The sequence below is a fragment of the Myodes glareolus genome, chromosome 22, assembly GCF_982192425.1.
Source record: "Myodes glareolus chromosome 22, mMyoGla1.1, whole genome shotgun sequence".
Taxonomy (NCBI): domain Eukaryota; kingdom Metazoa; phylum Chordata; class Mammalia; order Rodentia; family Cricetidae; genus Myodes; species Myodes glareolus.
In genome coordinates this window covers 24131444-24151361 of record NC_142047.1, presented here as the reverse complement: position 1 = coordinate 24151361, position 19918 = coordinate 24131444, and the positions used below count along the sequence as shown (strand labels likewise).

The 19918-nt window shown below is 51.8% G+C and overlaps 1 protein-coding gene across 1 annotated transcript in view; it reads left to right on the top strand.

Annotated features, from left to right (window-relative positions):
* The window catches only part of Pllp (plasmolipin), a 19552-nt gene extending 184 nt beyond the window's left edge, over nucleotides 1-19368 (top strand). Inside the window, exons 1-4 of the mRNA XM_048432285.3 lie at nucleotides 1-19; nucleotides 15255-15428; nucleotides 17140-17262; nucleotides 18560-19368. The exon at nucleotides 1-19 is cut by the window's left edge and continues 184 nt beyond it. Coding sequence (XP_048288242.1) covers nucleotides 1-19; nucleotides 15255-15428; nucleotides 17140-17262; nucleotides 18560-18676 — 433 coding nt within the window. The 3' untranslated portion in view covers nucleotides 18677-19368. The remainder of the gene's footprint in view (nucleotides 20-15254; nucleotides 15429-17139; nucleotides 17263-18559) is intronic.
* The last annotated feature ends 550 nt before the right edge of the window (nucleotides 19369-19918 follow it).

Genomic DNA, 19918 nt, shown 5'->3' with positions numbered 1-19918 from the left:
GCTTGCGCTACTGCAGCTGGTGAGCCGGGTAGCTCGGTGACGGGATGGGGTATTCTCCAGGGACCCCCCAGGACGCGTCCCCCGAGATCGCCTGGAACCTCGCACCTCAGGACGCCCGTGTGGCATCCCTGAGAGCGCAGTAAGACTCCTGTGGAGGAGACCCCACACCCTACCTGGTGGTTCCTGCGGTGAAGCCGCGGCTGAGATCACCGCGCACAACTGTCCGCCAGTCTGTTCCTCTCCTTCTGCCCTGCCCCCTTCCCTCTGGGACCCGGCCCAGGCCTTCTCCGCCGGGCAAAGTCCACTGCCCACCGGCTCCAGCCGGCCAGTGAGGCAGCCGGGACAAGGAAAGACAGCGCATTAGTGACCCCGGCGCGTGCGCTCCCTCCCGGGCACTTGCTCAGGGTCCGCGGGTCGAATCTCCTGCCCTGGGCTGTGGAGATTCGCGGGAGGTCAGAAGTCACATGCCTGCCACCCCGGGACCTCTGTGCAGACCCCAACTAAGGACCCTAGAATTGCCCCTTCCCACTGAGTGCAATCTGAGGTGTAAGCGGTCTTTTCACAGTACACTCCTGTGAGGGTCTGGAGGCCTGTGACTGCCCCTGGGGAGAGGCCTCCAAAAATCAAGGTCCACTGGCAGAGGCATAGGGTGGCTCAGGAAGTGAGATTAGATCCCTGTCGCTATCTCTCTAGTAGGCCAGGCTGGGGAGTCGAGAGGCCCTCCTCAGAGATTAGGTCTTGCCTACTCTCCAGGGGAGCGGCCACCTCCACCTGGGGCCTCTGCCTTGGTTTCGGATTTCTGATCTTCCTTGTGAGCCCTCACCCATCTTCTCCATCCTCCCTTATCTCCTGCCTGGCTTTGTTTAAAATTCAGATTCCCGGGCCCCACCCCCGGAAAAAAATGTGAAATTGTTCTTTGAATCTCCGGAAGTGCAACAAGAAACTTGCATTTAAAAAAACATTCTCCCGGAATGCTTTTTGGATATTGTTTGGTTTTGATGAGATTGGGGAGGGGTGGCATGATGGGACCAGTTTAAATCTTCAACAGTAGACATTGGCAACCCGGGAGTGTTGGGCACTTGGTGGTTTGTTTGTTTGGTTTGGTTTATTCAGTTTTGGTTTTGTTTTTGTTTTGAGACAGGGTCGCATACAGCCCAGATTGGTCTTGAATTCTCTCTGTAGCTGAAGCTGCCTTCAGACTCCTTGTGTAGCCGAAGCTAGCCTTGAACTAGATCTTTCCAAGGGTTTCAATTATTCCCTGGCACCACCATGCCAGGGGTTTCTATTTAGACTCTTTTAACCCCACATCTAAGGGTCAGCTTTGGACTAGCCTGAGAGGAGCTAGTTGTGGAAGGAACAGAGAGGAGACAGGTCTAGTCTATTCTAGAAGGCTTCACTGGGAACTAGAGGGCTTGCTTTCCAGCTGGACAGTCCCTGGAATGGGAGCCTGGGGTAGTGCAGGGAATGGTGGAGGAACTGCAGGTGGCAGAGCTGAGTGGAGGTCCGGAAAGTAGCTCACAGGCTAAGCAGTTGAGGCATTAGCATCTGGTCTACATCTTATGTGTTTAGGACCAGAACTGGAGTCTTGGTTGTGTTGGTGACCCTTGGAGGTTTGGGAGCACTGAGACATCAGGGTTTACTCCCTAGCTCCTTCCCCATATTGGCTCCACAGACCTCACTTGGTTTGTCTGAGATGCTGAGACTCCGGTTCCTCAGATGTTTCTGTGGCAACCTACTACTCCCCTGGGACCCAGATGGGGGAGGGGCAGAGACAGGCACCATATCTGCTGGGAAGCCACAATAGCACACTCGAGGCTAGCCTAGACATTTTTTTTGTTGTTGTTTTGCTTTTCAGAACAGGGTTTCTCTGTGTAACAGCCCTAACTGTCCTGGAACTCACTTCTAGACCAGGTTGGCCTCGAACTCCCAGAGATCCACCTGCCTCTGCCTCCTGAGTGCTGATTAATGAGTGATTAAATGAGTGTGCCACTACATCTGGCTGGATTTTCTCCTCTCAACAGATAAAAACAGGCTCAGAGACTTCTTTCTAATCACTCCCCTGCTGGGAGTGGCTTTTCCGACTGCTAGTATTTTGCTTTGCTCTTACAGTATGTGGGTGTGGCACTTTAGAGGACGTAGGAGAGGCTCCCTGCCTAGTGCCTGCCCCTGGGGATCAGGGAAGGCTGTTTGGAGGGGGCAGTAACTGAGGAGATGGTGCTCCTTGCTCCCCAGGTTGCTCTGTACCCCAAGGTGTCCTGCAGTGCTGGAAAGGTGGGTGAGGAGGAAGTCCAAGCTGCTTGAGCAAAACATTGTTCTTCCTCTGTGACCCTGCCTCAGTGTACCGATAACTGGTGGTCTTTATACTCTGTAACCTTGCCCATCCCCCTCGAGCCCCAGAACAAATATCAGATGGCACTATTAGTGGTTCAAACAGAAGAGTTAGTGTATTTCTAAAGCCTGATGGTTTGAAGAAACCAACTTGAGAGACATTGCCTAGGAGGAAGCCTGCAAGTGTAAAATCTTCATGGCTGAGCTTCCTGTAAGCACAAGGAGAAACTCGAATCTTCATAGCTCGCTTCTGAATAGGCTAGCGTGACCTAGAGACAACTCTTCTAATCGTGAAGCACCAGAGTGCTTTGTGCTACCGCTCTTTGTGTGGCAAGTGGAAGGACGCTGTGCGCATGGCCGGAAGGTGCCCATGGCGCACCCTAACCACTTTAGAAAAATTGAAAAACGTGGGGATGAAGTGCCCATCTTTTTGCTAATCTTAACACCGCCCCCCCAACTCCAGTTTTGGAACAAAGAATGGTCCTACCTGGGACTTGGTGATAAGAGGCATTTGAGCATCACACAGGGGTCGGGTGGGGAAGTGGCATTCAGCAAGACTGCTGCACACAGGTAGGATTTGCACTCAGATCTGGCCATCTGAAGCCTGGCTCCAGCTATGTTTCCTGTTGCCTTTATCTGGGGGTCTGGGTTCCTAGAGGGTTCCGAGAGAAGGAAGACTACTTCAGGAAGGAAGACTCAGCCCAGGCTTTTGGGGGAGGGCTTCCTGGCAGAGGTGAGCTCTTAAGAGTGTCTAGATGGATGAGGTTTCAAAAGAGGTTCTAGCGGGATGCAGTGACTCAGGTCTCTAATAACCCTGGTGCTCCTCGGATCATGGACTTGAGGCCAGCCTGAGCTAAGTAGACCCTGTTTTAGGGGAGAGGGGAATGAGGGGATTTAGGCAAGACTGTGGTGGGTTAAGCCCTGGTGCTCAGGAAGTGGGGACTTGTAATGCCTTGAGGGAATGGGGGCGTGGGCAGTGAACACTTCCTAGCCTTGCTCCTAGGATTGGGAGCAGCCACAAGGTTCTGTTTTGAAGTAAACAAACAGATTAGAGACCTCCTCCTCTGCCACCACAGTGCTCCAAGGTATCATTGAGAACACTGACTGATGGTAGACCTGGAAGCCCAGGTCTTGGGGGTTCAAAGTCAGACTCTGCCTCCTTCAATTTGGGATCCTAGGGAACTTAATTTCCCACCCCCCCCCATACCGTTGTCTGTAAAAATGGTGTTGTTGGAGAAGTAGCGCCCCCCCCCCCCCCCCCGCCAAGGACGTAGCCTGGCACGTGACAGAGTGAAGGCAGGATTCACTGGGCCCTAGATGCTAGGGCCCTTAGGCAAGTTTAACTGTTTCTGGGGACAAGAAGCTCCCTGCTCAAGGCTTCCTTCATCCTTCCACTCTTGGGGACATGAGGAAGCTGTTCTTGGTGATTTTGGCTGTCTGGCTGTTCCAGCAGGCGGGCTCTTTTCTCCGTGGAGGGACAGGACAAGGCCCCAAAGAGCTCTGACTTCTGAGAAGGGCCTGCTGTGTTGCTGAGCGGATGTGAGCAGTGGCAGGTGGAGTTGGGGGTGACAGGACTGGGGGCTCCCTTAGTACTGATTGACCTGAGGTTCTTTGGGCGTCTGAGTGGAGCCTGCAAGTTCCCGTGCTGAAGCCACAGTGCCCTGCGTGGTTAGTTCCTGCCACTCTCCTACTCGCTGGTGGGCGAGAGTGTGATAACTTTGGGAAATTATTTCTAATTACCTAATGAGTATATGGAAATATCGTCCTTTAAAAAGACTGAAACAAGGCCAGGTGTGGTGATCCCAGCACTTGGGAGGCAGAGGCAGGCCTGGTCTACAAAGCAAGTTCTAGGACAGTTAGCACTGTTACACAGAGAAACCCTGTCTCGAAAAACAAAAACACAAAGAAAAATCCTAGCCAGGTGTGTGTGTGTGTGTGTGTGTGTGTGTGTGTGTGTGTGTGTGTGTAACCCAGCATTCAGGAGACTGAAGAAACCCAAGGCAGCTCAAGGCCAGCCTGGGCTACTTAGACTCTATGCCGCCAGAGCTAAAGTTGTTCTTGTATCCAGCCCCTCCCCCTATGAGGGCAACTGTTTTAGAACATTTTCAGTCCCTTTTCTATGAACACTGATGGGGGGAGGGGTGGGGTGAGATGGCTCAGCAGGCGGCCCATGTGGTAGAAGAGCAGACTGACTGGCAGTTTGCCCTCCGACCTCCCTAAGGGCTCCGTGGCACGAGAATGCCCATGTGTATGTACACATGTGCACACACAATAAAATGAACAAAAGTGTGGCATTAGAACACCAGACAGTGTGTCTGTTGTGTGTGGGTTGCTGTGACACAATGCCTCTGTAGCTGCTGTGGAGTTTGCAGACACACACACATACATACACACACACACACACACACACACACACACACACACACACACACCCCGTTCATTTGGCTAGGTCTCAGTTTTTCTACATTTCAAACAACCATTGCATTTTGTTTTGTTTCTGTTTTTGTTTTTCAAGACAGGGTTTTTCTGTAGCTTTGGGACTTGTTCCTGAACTAACTCTTGTAGATCAGGCTGGCCTCGAACTTATAGAGATCTGTCTGCTCACCTGACTCTGCCTTTGTACTGGGATTAAAGGTGAGCGCCGCCACCACCACCTGACCAACCATTTTTGAAAATGTTTGGTTCTGCTGGGCGGTGGTGGTGCACGCCTTTAGTCCAAGCACTCAGGAGGCAGAGGTATGCAGATCTCTGTGGGTTCAAAGCCAGCCTGGTCTACTGAGAATTCTGGAACAGGTAGGGAGAGATAACCCTATCTCAAAACAAACAAAAACAAGCAAATTAAAAAAAAAAAAGGAAATTTTGTTCTTTGAAAACAGCAACAACAAAATCAGACGCACAGCCAAACATCCCAATGGTACAAAGAGAAATTAATGAGATGTGATCTTTTCCATATCCGGCCAAGCCCCAACTGTTCTCACCAGTGCATGTGTACTGGGGCAGGAGGGCTGAGGGGGAATGTGTGTGTGTGTGTGACTGCACAGAACTCCCGCCTCATTGAAAAGCCCTAAGGAGTGTCCCAGCACAGGGACCATGCCTACCCACACCCCCACGCCACCAAGATGTGTCCTACATCAGGTCACAGGAAACTGTGTGTGCTTCAGGATTTTTCAAACCTTTATTTCCATATATTTCATTTTGTTTATGGTGTTGGGGACTAAAGATGCTAAACTATTGCTTTACCGCTGAGGGCCAGGTCACAGATTCTTTTAACTTTTACATTTTATTATTTATTTTTATGTGTATGCGTATTTTGCCCGCATGTGTGTCTGTGTGCCATCTCTGTGCCTGGCACCCAGGGAGGCCAGAAGAGATCGTTGCGTTCCTTCGGACTGTAACTACAGACAGTGGTGAGATGCCACGTGGGTGCTGGGATTCAAACCCTGGTCCTCTGGAGGAGCAGCCACTGCTCCTACCCGCTCAGTCATCTCTCCAGTCTAGAGTCTTCTTTGTTAGTTTTCCAGAGACAGGGTTTTTCCTGTGTAGCCTAGGAGTTCACACTGTAGACCAGGCTGGCCTCGAATTCACAAAAATCAGCCTGTCTCTGCCTACCGAGTGCTGGGATTAAAGGCGTGCACCACCACTGCGCAGCCTAGAGTCTTTAGTTCTAAAATAGGGGCTCAGGAGCACAGATGTAGGCTCCAGGTCTCTTCTTAGCAGGGAGCACACTCACCTGACTCTGTAGCAACTCATGGTGCAGCTGGGCCCTGACACACTTGAATTCCCATTCCTTTGTTATTTCCACGCCTCTGTCATGCGTGGCTTTGCACATGCCACTGGTGTCTGTGTGGCATTTTCTGTAAGTGGAACCCCAGGGAACCCAGGGTCAGATGGTATGTGCAGTGTGTTTGCACCCCACCCCACCCAGGCGGTGAAAGGTAGCGATCGGGCTGTCCACCTGCAGTTTTCACACTATGTGTTTGTTGTGTTTTATTTTAACACACACCCAGCCTCCTTTTTACTCTTTTCAGTCTTGAGATAAGGTGTCCCTAAGTTGCCCAGGCTGGCCTTGAACTCACTTTGTAGCTTAACCGACGCACCTGAACCACGACCCTCTAGCCTTACCTTCTCTTGCAGGTGAGAAGACAGGCCTGTGTCACCACCCCTGCATCTGGGAGTGTGATGGACAGTGTCCTCCATGGAGGTCACAGCTGCGTCCACTCCAATGGGTGCCTGCCCCATGGTCACCCTGGCTGGTGATATGACACACTCTGGACGCACTCCAATCTGATAGGCAGAGGTGGCAGGTCCGGGTGTGGGGACATTCTGTCCCCTCCGCCTTTATTTCTTTCTGGTGTCTGAAAATTGAGTCAAGCTGAGACCTTTCCCCAATTCAGTGTCGTTAATAAGGTCTGTGTTGAGCTTGGCCATCTACACTCATCATAGCCAGAGAGCTTGCTGCGGAGACGACCTTGACAGTTGTCCCGTGGACTAGCCTGCAATAGTCACCTTTTCCCGTAAGGGCACATCCTGAGACTGGGCTGAGCCCTAGGGACGGCTCTGCACAGACACAACTCTGGTAAAGCTTAATTTATCATTTAACACAATAAGAAAATAACAATAACCATTGTAGCAACACACTTTTAGGAAAGATTTTTAAAACTTATAAATTGGACCAGGCTTGGGGCCTACTACTTTAATCCCAACACTGCACTCAGGAGTCAGAAGCTCGCGGATCTCTGTGAGTTTGAAGACAGCTTGGCCTACAAAGTGATCTCCAGGCCATACAAGACTACATAGTGAGCCTTGTCTCAAAAAACAAAAACTATCTAAATAAGATGAATTATTATTTAAATTAAAGGTGTGTGTGTGTGTGTGTGTGTGTGTGTGTGTGTGTGTGTGTGTGTGTAAGTTACAGGCAAGCTACTCTATGAGTAAAGAAGCTGGACTTGTGGGTGTTGGTTCTCTTTTTACAATGTGAGTCTCAAGTCTGGAGCTCAGGTCATAGGAGTGGGTTGCAGGCACCTTCACCCAGAGCCATATTGCCAGCCCTGTAATACTTATTGAAAGATTATATAACAAGTGGAGCATGTTGGCACATGCCTGTGGTCCCAGCTGTCAGGAGCCTAAGGAAGGAGATTTGTGAGTTCAAGGTCATCCTGGGCTATATAGGGCATACCAACCATTGGGCTAAGTAATAGGATCCTGTCTCTGAAAACCAAAGTTAACCAATGAACAACCATTAAGAATTCTTTCCCCTGGTTGGTGGTGGCACCTTTAATCCCATACTCTGGTGATAGAGACAGGCAGATCTGAGTTCAAGTCCGGCCTGGTCTACAAAGTATGTTCTAGGGCAGCCAGGACTTTGAAAAACTGGGGAAAAAAACTTTCTAAAAGAAATGAAAATGTTGGTAAGTTGGGAATTATACATAGTTTGTGGCTATGTCAAAAGCTGTGAGGGGTGTGGATGTGAGGGTCAGAGAGGGAAGGCACTTCCTCAGGGTCACACAGTGAGTTCAGGACTACCTGGGGTTTTTTTTTTTCAAGTCCTCTGTAAGCAGAAAGTGACCTCTGTTTCAGGAAGGGACCAGCTCACATTTGCGAAGTCATCCTGCGCCGTAGGCAGTTCCCATTGGGCTGCGGTGGCTGGACTATGTTGACAGCTGTCTTCGTGGTTGCTGTGAGCCTAGGTGGGGGCTGTTTTCCTTGGCAGCCGCTGACCCAGCCCTAGGTCTGACAGTATGGGGTTCTGGCTTTTGCTGCTGGGCAGGGCCAGCTCCTCCTGTTTGCTCAGGGAGGAGAGGCACGGTGGCACACCAGGGTCTCAGGGAGGACTGGGCTGAAGGTTAGGCGGTGCTCTGAAGCTCACTTCAGCTATGGCGGGGCTGGGTGGTATCTGACACTGGATGAACTTCTTTTCTGTCAGCCTGGGTGTGCAGAGCGTGGCTGGCACCAGCCCCTCCTGGGAATGGAGTCAGGAGAGATACGCTTGGGCCACCCCCAGGAAACGAGGAAGGCCTTGCCCCTGGATGCTCACCCAGATCTCAGACTTCACCAGGCTGAGAGGTTCACAGGCTGTGCTCGCTCCAGAGTTCTGACATTCCCGGCAGTGACAATTCCTCCAGGAACTAGTGTCCAAGACAGTGTCCCCACCTCCCAGGAGTCAGTACAGAGAAAGGAAGTCTATCCCTGGGCTGTCTAGCAACCCCTCATATTCATGTCCCTTGGGCCAGATCCTCATCTTCTAGAAGAGCCTCAGTTTTCCTTCTGTGAAATGGGCTGAGTGCTTCCCTGGGGAGAAAGTTAGTCCCAGAGAGAGGAAGGGCCTGGCTAACTGGATGCTGGAGCACAGCTGGGGCAGTGCGTACAAGGGCTCTGCCTGGGCCTTCTCAAGCAGAACGAGATCTCCCTAAGATGCCCCCATGGCTGGCGGGATTCTAGTGTTGGGAAGACCCAGACAGGCATTATGCAAACCCCTGGGGAAGAGGGAGGCGTGCGACATAGACTGGGTGCTGTGAATTTCTGAAACCCTTTTGGGCACATTGCCTCTTGCTGGGCAGCCAGAAGAGACAGAGGGAGGGTGGGAGTCACAAACCCGCACCTGCCTCGCATACCTGAATGGGGCCAGAAGGAGGCCTGCAGAGCCTCATGCAGAAGGCAGTAGTCTGAGTTCATGTTGGGTAGATTTTCCTATTAGATAATAATAACAATAATACGTTTAATTGTTTATTATTATCGCTGTTATTATTGAGACAGGACAGGGTCTTGTGAAGTCCCGGCTGGTTTCAGACTTGTGGCAACCCTCCTGCCTCTACCTCTCAAGGATGATCATGCTGTTGAATATATTTCAGGTCCATATGACTCAGCCATCAGCGTGTGTGCATGTGCATGTGCGTGTGCATGTGCGTGTGTGTGTGTGTGTGCGTGTGTGTGTGTGTGTGTGTGTACCTTTGTACCTCCGGATTCTAAACACTCTCTTTTAGACCGAGGACTTGCCAATAGCAGGTTGCATCGAGAAGGCTGCATCTGGAACCTTGCACTGCTAGTCAAGGCCCAGGTGGGCTCCTGCAGGCCAGGCCCAGCTGCCCGCGACTCTGCTGCCTTCTGCGCACCTGGAACAGCCTGGCACAGAACTGGCCCTGGGAGAGTGTGCCCTGGCTGAGTGACTCAGTGGAATTCCTTGTGTGTTTGCTTCAGATAGAGAGAGGGACAGCTGGGTGGTTCCTGGTCTTCCTTGGCCCCAGCGTTCCAGAATGCTTCATATCCAGGGCAGGAATTCCAAGGTGCCTCCCCCAGTCCTCCTTTGACACAGAGGGGGTGGTGTGTGGTAGTGGTGTGGCCTGCCCAGGCGCCTGGAGCCTCTGTCTCTTGCCCCTTTGTCTCCTGGGACACAATGGGTGACTTTTTGTCCCCATAAAGTCCCTTTCAGTGTAGGGAGAAGGGCCAGGATGGGGGTGGAGGCTGGGCTAGGCCAGGCCAGTCTAGGCCAAGTTCTGCTTGTCCTCAGCTGCCTCGCTGTGCCCTGAGTGAGGGGGGACCCCTGGAAGGGTCTTGCGGCCACCCTGGGCCTCAGTTTCCTGGTGGTGCCGTGAGGAGCAGCCACTGAGGCCTGTGAAAGACTTGGCACCACCAGTCACCTTCGGAGGGTTGGCCCTTGCTCTTCCTAAAACAGTTGGCTTAATTGCTAACATTTAAACACTGGAGATGCCACATAATTAAAAACAAACATGCAATTTCTAACATTCCCTCAAGACTTAGCAGCTCTGATGGGAGTGGCTCTGGACAGAGCCCTTGTCTAGCGTGGGTAGTGCCGCTCAGCAGCCCTTAGCTCCCCAGAGCTGCGTGTCTACCAGTATCATGCTTTCCTGTTCCAGAAGCCTCTTTTCTGTCTTGGGACCTTAGTGTCAACCTCCAGGTCTAGTTGCTTCCCCTACTGGAAGCTCGCTCACTCTGCCCTCGCTTTCCTGTGGTTTAACTAAACTACATAACCACACCGCCCACCCCTGCTATGGCCCCAGAGTCCACCTGCCCAGCATCAGGGTAGGCATTGTTGTCCCTGAACCTCTCACCCAATAGAAAACTCCTTCCTGTGCCCCAGATGACAACAGAAAGCTTGTGTGAGTCTCCCAAGGCCACACAGTGAATTGACTTGGGTCTGACACTGTCTAGAAAGTATGGAGTAGATGGACACAGAGGTCGAGGTGGCCTAGACTGCCAGAGGTAGAAATTGCATTCTCTTCTGGAGTCCCCCGTGATTCTCTCTGTCCCCTCCTTTACTTCCCTAAACCTTATCACAGGTTACATTGCCAGTAGGGAATTCCTCTGTCCGATGTCTAAAATTGATCTTCCTTCTGGTTCCCCTTCCGTTCCTGCATTGGTTCCCACACACCTACCCTGTGAGCAGTGTATTTGAGCAGTTTATGTTTTTGATCTGGCACCGCTTGCCGGTGTAGGAGCACCCTGAGGGTGGGGCACCCTGACACAGAAGTGTTGCGGCGGAGGGTTTGTGAAGAGAGGCACCCAGGGACAGGTCACGCTAGAGGGATGCCTGAGCTACGGGAGACCTGTGCTGGACCCAGAGTTCTGGGAGAGATCACAGGGTCAGGGAGTAGTACTGGGGACTCTTGATTCTCTGCTCCCAGTGACCTGCTGTTTTTCGCTATCCCTGAAGAGTGGAGCCCATGCTGCGTCAAGGCTTCTGGTGCTTCGGGTAGAGTGGGATCTGCACCAGGTGGCAATTCAGTGAATCCCAGGGGGTCCTGCAGCTTCTGGACCCTTCCTGGCCCTGGCAGGGCCACCCACATCAGTCAAGGGGTCAGTGAAATACCCAGGCTGTTGGCTTAAGAGAAACTAGTTTGTTGGGTTCTAAAAGAGGAATGGACCTTCCTCGTTCTAGGGCAGAAACCAAGTCTGCTGCCTGGGCTCAGGGCCAGGTACAGCAGCCCAAAGGTTCACAAACTCCCCAACCTATCTACTGCTTTATCTCTAACATGTTTGCTGATCTGGAAAAGAGGGGTGGAGTCAGACAGGGTGGGGACTCGTGGGTTCCTACATCCCTGCCCTTGGTAGGGGCTGACACATTTTGCTTTATCCATCCCCCCCCCACACACATACACAGCAACTCTTTCTCCGGCAAGACAGAGCTGGTCCCAGGCTCACCCACCCTTTACCTACAGTACGCAGTATGACTCCTGAGCACTTGTGGGAACCTGGCAAGATGGCATGGGGAGAGAAGGGCAGGAGTATAAACAAGGCCTTTTCTGGCTTATCACTCGGATGCCTTCTCTAACTTCCTATCAGATAGTAGGAACCAGACAACCCAGCGGCAGGGTGAGGGACCTGGAACCTACTTCCTATAAGAGCGGACAGCCCCTACCTAGTAGGCTCACCTTCCTGCTTCTTACCTGGGAAGCTGCCTGAGCTGATATTCCAAGGAGTCTTCATTCTCCTGATGGAAATGACCTCACCCAGCTCTGGGGCTTTGTGGCCTTTCTAGTGTGTCTGTTTCTGGCACAGTGATTTGGGGTGGGGAGTAAAGGGTGTGTGAGGGCCAGGTGAGGTGCCACATGCTTGTGATATCCGTACTTGGGAAGCAGAAGTAGGGGTTCAAGGTCTCTCTGGACTAATGAGAGCTTGCCAAGAAAGAGAGAAGCGGGGTCGGGGGAGAAACAGAAAGGAAGAGAGGGAAGGTGTGTGTGGAGCCTATTCCAAGATCTCTCGTCCTGAGTGTGAGTGTGTGTATGCATGTGTGTGGGCTTGAGTACACCCAAGTGCATATGTGGAGGTCAGAGGACAACTTTCAGGGGTCAGTTCTCCCCCCAACCATGTGGGTTCTGGGGATCTAACGCAGGTCGTCGGACTTGGTGGCAAGTGCCTTTGGCTACTGAGCCCTTCCCTGGCCCTTGAGCTGCAGTTCAACGAGGGCTTTGTTGTCAGTTTGGCAGGTGACCACAGGCTAGGAAGGCCCTGCTACTCTGTTCCATCTTCTTGCCGTAAAGCAGGGGCCAACACCCGGGCCTGCTTGTGAGGATCAGAAGCAAGAACAGATGGGAGGGTGTTCTGGGACATGGGGTGTCTGGGGCTCACACCAGCTGGGAGAGCCGGTACGAAGCCCGCTTCGGCCTGCTCAGCTACAAGCGGAATCTGTCCTTACCCTGCAAATGCGTATTCCAAACAAAAAAGAAACTTCCCTGAGATCTTTGGGGTTATTTTAGAAGGAGGTGGCTGGCAGGGCCCCCAGCTTTGGGTCCTGAGACCTCTGGTGAGGACCTCTCTTTAGGTGCCTGGGAACTTGCAAGGTGGCCTGTCAGCAAAGTGGGCAGCCAGGAGCAGGGACTTGTTCCCAAAGACCAGAGTACAGTGTTGCTCCTAATACCTGACCAAAAGTGGTCTCGCCCTTGGACTGGAGCCACTAGTTTCCATGTGTGCAGGCAGAAGGAGGAACAACGCTCCTGTGTCTTAAGCAAAGGAGCCTCTTTCTCCAGAGCCCCAGCAGACTTCTACACCCACAGCGGCAGAGTTCCAGACAGGAGTGCCTGTTCCCCAACCAAGAGATCCTCGGCCAGCAAAGGGGCTGGGGAGGCCGAGGACAGCCATGGCGTGGCACTTACCTTGGGCCTCCCCCAGACTCCTTGGACAGTGCCCTACAAGAAGTCTGTCTGTGGAACTGTCTGGGTTTGGTGCCTACGTAGGGACTCCAGGGGAAGGGAACACACTCTTCTGGGTAACACTGAACTTACAGCTTTGAGGAGCTGCCCGAGGTGGGCGTGGTCCCTGCACTGTTATAAATGAAGAGGGCTGGAGAGATGGCTCGGCGGTTAACAGCATTGGCTGCTCTTCCAGAGGTCCCATTTTCAACTCCCAGCACCCACACGGCAGCTCGTAACTGCCTGTAACTCCAGTTTCAGGTGATCTAACACCTTCACACTGATAGGCATGCAGGCGAATGCACGCACATAAAATAAAAATAAATTAATTAGGCTGGGTGGTGGTGGCACACCTTTAATCCAGCGTTCAGGAGACAGAGGCAGGTGAACCTCTGTGAGTTCGAGACTGTAAAACAAACAAGTATATATATATATAAAAAAACTAAAACAAAACAAAAGGAAATCAAAATGAGGTGAGGAAGCCCAGACTAGCTGTGAGGGGAAAGTTTTACACAGGTGGGAAGGGAAACAGGTTTTCAACAAAGTCCACTCTGTTAGCTTCAGCACACACAGTCAGGGATGTCCCTGGGGGAACAGTGTAACAGACAGTCGCTTGGCCTTCCTTTGTGAGGCAGGATGGCAACACCTGTAGGGGAGACAACAGGGAGTTAGGGCTGGTGGAGGGGGAGGAGCGTTGAGCTGGAGGACTCAGAACCCTGGAGACAGTCTCTGCTCTGCTGAGCCAAGAAAAGCATACAGAGACTGTTCCCATTGGTGTGGAGGATGTCCTGGAAACAGGATTTTTTTTTCCTTGTCCAGAGACTAATTTTTTGTTACAGTTATTTATTTATCGTATGTGTACACACTATTTATCGTATGTGCACACACTTATGTACACATGCTTGTGTCAGATGACAACTTGCAGGCGTTGGTTCTCTCTACCATGTGGGTCCCAGGATTCAAACATAGGCTTGGTAGCAAGTGCCTTCTCTCAGGCCATCTCTCGGGCTCCTTTCTTTCTTTCTTTCTTTCTTTCTTTCTTTCTTTCTTTCTTTCTTTCTTTCTTTCTTCCTCTCTCTTTTTCTTTTTTCTTTTCTTTTCTTTTCTTTTTTCTTTTGTCTTTTCGAGACAGGGTTTCCCTGTGTAACAGTCCTAGCTGTCCTGAAACTAGCTCTTGTAGACCAGGCTGGCCTCGAACTCACAGGGGTTCACTTGCCTCTGCCTCCTGAGTGCTGGGATTAAAGGCGTGCGCCACGATGGCCTGGCCCTCTCAGGCTTTTTTCTTTTAAAAGTTTATTTAAAGCCAGGCCTGGTAGCTTATGCCTTTAACCCCGCATTCAGGAGGCAGTGGCAGGAGGAGATTGGTGAGTTTCAGGCCAGCCAGGGATATAGAATAAGGTCCTGTCTCAAAAACAAAAACAAAACAAAATAAAATCAAAAGAACAACCCCCAAAGTTTTTAAAATTTAACATTTTAGTGTATATGTGTGTGTGAACATGGAAGCTGAGAGTTTACCTTAGGCTGTCAAGCTTGGCAGTAGGCAAATTTATCTGACAGTAGGCAAATTTATCCATCTCATCGGCCCCCAGAGGACAACCTTTGGGAAGGAGTGAGCACTCCCTTCCACTGTGGGTTCTGGGGGTGAGCTCAGCTACAGTTTCCTGCTGAGCCATCTTGAAGCTCCCCACCCCCCTTTTTTAGACAGAGGTTTTGTTTTGAGCTGGGTTCACATGACTCAGGCTGGCCTATAACTCACTAGGTAGATGTTGGCCTTGAACTCAAGTCTCCTGCATTTTCCTCCGGTGTTGGGATTACAGGTATTGGCCTCCGTGCCCGTGTTTGTTACAAAGTGGAGGTCCTGTACTGTTGTGGTCAGCAGTGGTGTAAAAGACCACACACTCTATGAGAAACACTGTTCCCACCGTGGATGGTAGTATCTGGGGACTTGGAAGCGCCTTCTGTCACACAGCACAGTGGCGATTGATGAAGTGGCCAGACAAGATCCCCAGCACAGAGGTGTACAGCAGGAGGCAAGTCAAGGTTTCTTTGAAAAAAGCTTTTGTATCACGTGAGTGGAGGTCAGTGGGCAACTTTTGGTAGCCAGTTCTCTCCTTACGCCCTCGAGTTGTAGGCACCGGGCTCAGGTTGCCAGGCTCATGGGAAGCATTTTACCATTTGAGCCACCTTGCTAGCAGCCCAAGATTTGTTTGAGTTAACAAGAAAGGAGGCCTGGGCCTCTGGCTGGAGCTGTGGGGCTCTGAGACGCCCCTGTTTTTTCCACAGGTGCTAGGATTGTTGGTGTGGGCCCTGATTGCTGATACGCCGTACCACCTGTACCCTGCCTATGGCTGGGTCATGTTTGTCGCTGTCTTCCTCTGGCTGATGACAATCGTCTTCTTCATCATCTACCTGTTTCAGCTGCACATGAAGTTGTACATGGTGCCCTGGCCGTTGGTGGTGAGTCTGGGTCAGGGGTACTGTGTGGCTCCAGGCTAAGCCCTCTTGCCTGTGAAGGACCTTCTGTAAACGTCAAGTGGAGGGGGGTTGGTAGCGATCCTCCTGCCTCTTCACTACCTGAAGAGCTGGGGTGGAAAGGCATGTTTATGATCTAAGTAGATGCTCAACTTGGCCCTGGGAAGGGACCAGCCGGAAGGGGCTTTTGAGCAGGTCCGCAAGATGCTCTTGCAGATACCGTACCTTCCTGAGGGTGGTCAGAGTGCCTCCAGGAGGCCTTGCAGCACTGGAGAGGATGGGTACCTCAGGTTTATCTCAGGCCGGTCTCCTCTGACTAGAGGAAGCACCCTGGCCAGACACAGAAAATGGTTCTTTTTTTTTTTTTTTTCTTTCTGGAACCCGGAAAACCCATGCAGCTGGGTCTGAGGCTTTCAGTAAGCACAGAGGCACATGATTGTAAGGCAAGCGAGGCTGGGACTAGGCAGCGATTGTTTATAATTCAATGCCTGTTTAATCAGAGGAAACGTGAGTCATGCTGAGACAGAATGGGTTTGTTAGATCTTGTATCACTGGCCAGGGCCAGGCAGGGTGTGCAGTGGTCACTGTACTTGGGGACATGATTTGGGATTGAGGTGGCGGTGGCTGGACTCCTGTCTGAGGGTCTGACTCCCTCTGAATATCCCTGGGCCCCAAAAGAAGAATTCTGCACGGTGGGAGATTTGTCTCGCTCCATGAAGGAGGCCAGTTGGGTTCTGTTTCTATGGCAGGCAGGGAGGGCTGAGCTGGGAGAAAATCTTGGTGATGATCCCGCAACTCTGGTATAGAGACCACCAATCTTTGAAAGGGCCAGGCCAGATGTGTCGCGTCCGCCTCACCAGCAAGGAAGAACGCAACGCTGGAATTCTTCTCACAAGCAGTTTTATCCAGGACCTTTTTCACAGTTCTCTCTTTTCCTTCTCTTCCCCGGGCAAGCCGTTCCCAGCCCTGATATAGCCAAGGGCTGCCAATCCAGGTTAACCACGTGGGCACTGCCCATGGGCCCACGCTAATACAAGCAGCTTACGATCATCGTACGATCATAGCGTGAGCAGGGTCGAAGCCAAAATAGGAGTTGTTTGTCTCCGAGAGCATCCGCTTTCGGGATCGTGGAAGCCGGATGCCAGCGCCATTTTCTAGGTGCGGCTCCTGTATGGCTCCATATGGCTCTCCACAAAGATGGACTAGTGAACTGGGCCAGGAAGGTTCCAGAAACCTCACACGTACCTGGTCCTGGGGTGCTGCCATTGTCCAGCATCAGCCTCAAGGGGAGGTATTTTGTTTGTTGTTTTGGTGGTGCTAGGGCTCAAACTCAGGACATCACAAAGGCGGGACAAATGCTTTACCAGTGAGATTCACGCCCAGTCTCCTTGGTGTTCTATACAGATTCCCTGAGTTTAGGATAATGCCCAAGGGAGTCATGGATTTCTCGCATTGGTGGCGAGAGGGATGCGAGACTTTATCCTAGGGCCAGCCCCGCAAGGCCAAGTGCTGATGTGGTCACAGAGAGGGTGTGGGTATGGCCACGTGCCACATATTGAGTGGCCTGCCTTTCTTTAGCTGGTTAGAGGTGAGTGGCGTGTTGCCATGGCAGAGGAGTGGCCCGGTAGCCTGGCACTGTCCTGGGGTGGTGATACTCCCTGTGGATGTTTTACAGCTCCTTTCCCTTGCCCCACAGTTGATGGTCTTTTTCGTCGCCGCCACGGTTCTCTATATTACCGCCTTTATCACTTGTGCCTCAGCGGTCGATCTGACGTCCCTGAAGGGCTCCCGGCCATATAACCAGCGCTCGGCTGCCTCTGTAAGTATGCTCCCGAGGCTGAGGCTCCAGCCTTCTGCAGGGGATCCACCAGCCCAGGCCTGTGTGCTCACAGGTGCCCGGATGCTCAGTGTCACTCTGTTTTCCTTAGGGACCTGGACACTTGGGATCATTGTGGACCTCTGCTGGGCCACACTCGTTTTGCTTTCACCGGTCACCTGGGGTGGCTGTTAGTCACTACATTCTGTCTGCAGTTTTGACTTGTATTCTCTTACAGAAAGTCTAGACTCGGGCTGTGTCAGATGGCCGTTCGCACTCCGCCCACAAGGCCCTGTACATCGCCCTAGAGTCGCAGCCCATGGGTTCTTTTTCCAACAAGGAAACTGGAGTTGTGGCCACATCCAGGGCAGGGCAGCCCTTGGCGTCTTCCCTCTTCCCGATTAAGAGAGGTTTTAAAAGTAGTGAACTCGCTGGGTGCTGGTGGCACACGCCTTTAATCCCAGCACTCGGGAGGCAGAAGCAGACAGATCTCTGTGAGTTCGAGGCCAGCCTGATTTACAAGAGCGAGTTCTAGGACAGGCTCCAAAGCTACAGAGAAACCCTGTCTCGAACCCCGCCCGCCCCCCCCCCCCCGCCCCAAATTAGTGAACTCACTCTTGGGAGCTGAGACCTAAGCTGCAGAAAACACAGGTCAGCATACAGAGTACGAACTGGTTCAGAAAACCCCTTTTGAGTATTGTTACTGTTTTGTTTTTGTGTTTTTTGTTTGTTTGGTTTTTTTTTTTTTTTTTGGTTTAGTTTGTTTTCAATTCTGGGCCTAGAACCACAGGGCCTTGTGAGGCTGGGCAAACACTCTACTTCTGAGCCCCAGCCCTGAATGTCCCCGCCCCCGACGGTTTCTCTAGCTTTGGTGCCTATCCTGGAACTAGCTCTTATAGACCAGGCTGGCCTCGAACTTACAGAGATCCACTTGCCCCAGTCCTGAATGTTACCTGTGGACCTTAAGTCCCTGTGAAGTGTGTGAAGTTACCCCATGGTCACTCCTATTCACTGAGCAGTTAGACACTCTTGGTCGCCCCTGGTACCACCTGACATGTCTGGCCTAAGTGGTTCTGTTACCCCGACCCTTAGAACATAATGCCAGCTGTGTGGTGTGTGGCTGGGCATAAGGGGTGTGGCTGCCAGAACAAGTGGTTCTGATTGACTCAAGGGGCTGTTGCTGAAGCTTTTATCCCCAAGTCCATCTGAGGAGACCACCTGGTCTGCTGTCACTGTCCCCATATGGTTCCCTTGCTCTCTCTGACGGACCACCTTGGTCTCTCTTCTTCTTTCCTGCCAGTTTTTTGCTTGCCTGGTGATGATTGCCTATGGAGTGAGTGCTTTCTTCAGCTTCCAGGCCTGGCGAGGAGTGGGCAGCAATGCGGCTACGAGTCAGATGGCCGGGGGCTACTCTTAGACCAGCCGTGCTATGGCCTGAGCTGCGGCTGGGTCTTAGCACAGGGTCACCCCCAATCTTACTAGACTCAAGCTCTCCAGTACCCCCAAGGAACAGGCCCAAGCAGGCACAGAAGGGCTGCCAAGAACCAGCAGTGGGGACATCCTCCCCACCCTCCTTATTCAGCAGAAAGTGATGGGGGATGTAGGCTCTCATGGCTCCGCCTTGCCATCAGAGGACTTCAGTATCCCAGGCTGGGCCACCCTTCTCACCTAGCACTAAAGGCACTAACAGACCTTCAGCCTCCAACCTGCCACAGTATAAGCCTAACAAGCGACAGATTGTCTTTGTTGCGGGCGAAGCTAAGTGAGCCCACGGCTGTTCTGGTCCCAGCTTCCCCGCCCCTGCCTCCAGCCAACGTGCACCTGTAGAGGGACTTTCATAGGAAGAGTTGGGATTTCAGACTGGACTCTTTCAGTTGGTCTCGGGCAATTTCCAATGGTGGTGAGCCTTGCCCTGTCCTCCCTCTTTGGAAAAGCTAGCTGATGGTGCAGGGTGCTGCCCCAGGCTGTTGATTAGGCACAGGGGACTTCAAGGAGGGGGAGGAGGAAGCAGGGCCTTCCCTGGTGAGTTGTCACGGGGTTGGTGGAGACTCTTGTTTGGAATTACTATTTTTTACAATTTAAATAAAAATATAAGTATCTGTTTGGAAAGGTGTTATTCATGGTCTTAGCTGTTTATTAACATTTGACTTTTTGGTCCTTTAAGGAAAAAACGGCAACAATTAAGATATAATTAGAATCAAGTACTTGGGGCTTTGTTACTGTGTTACAAGGGGATCAGGTCTGGCTCTCAGTCCCAAGTCACACTTGTTGTCATGGTTACTCTACAGATTCACAGTGTCCACTTTACTCTCCAGCCTTAGGAGGTCTCCCTGTGCCAAGAGTAAGCCCTACGGAGAGCTTGGGTTGAAGGAGGAGCTGCCCATTTTGAGGCTGAGAGAAAAGTGAAATCCTAGCAAGTCAGAGAGCTCACTGTCCTATTAGGTATCTCATAGCCCAACACAGCCTCTGTAGGGGAGACATTCTAGGTTCTGCTGCTCAGAATGAACTTTCCTGTGAATGAATGAGGAAGAAGGCAGCCTCCCATGCTGGGCTAGAATGGGCCAGACTGTGAGCTTCCTTGCCCTCGGCCAGACCCAGTGTCATTCAAGGACGCATCTAGCATCTGCCCAAGTCTGTGGACCAAGACACAAAACCAGCA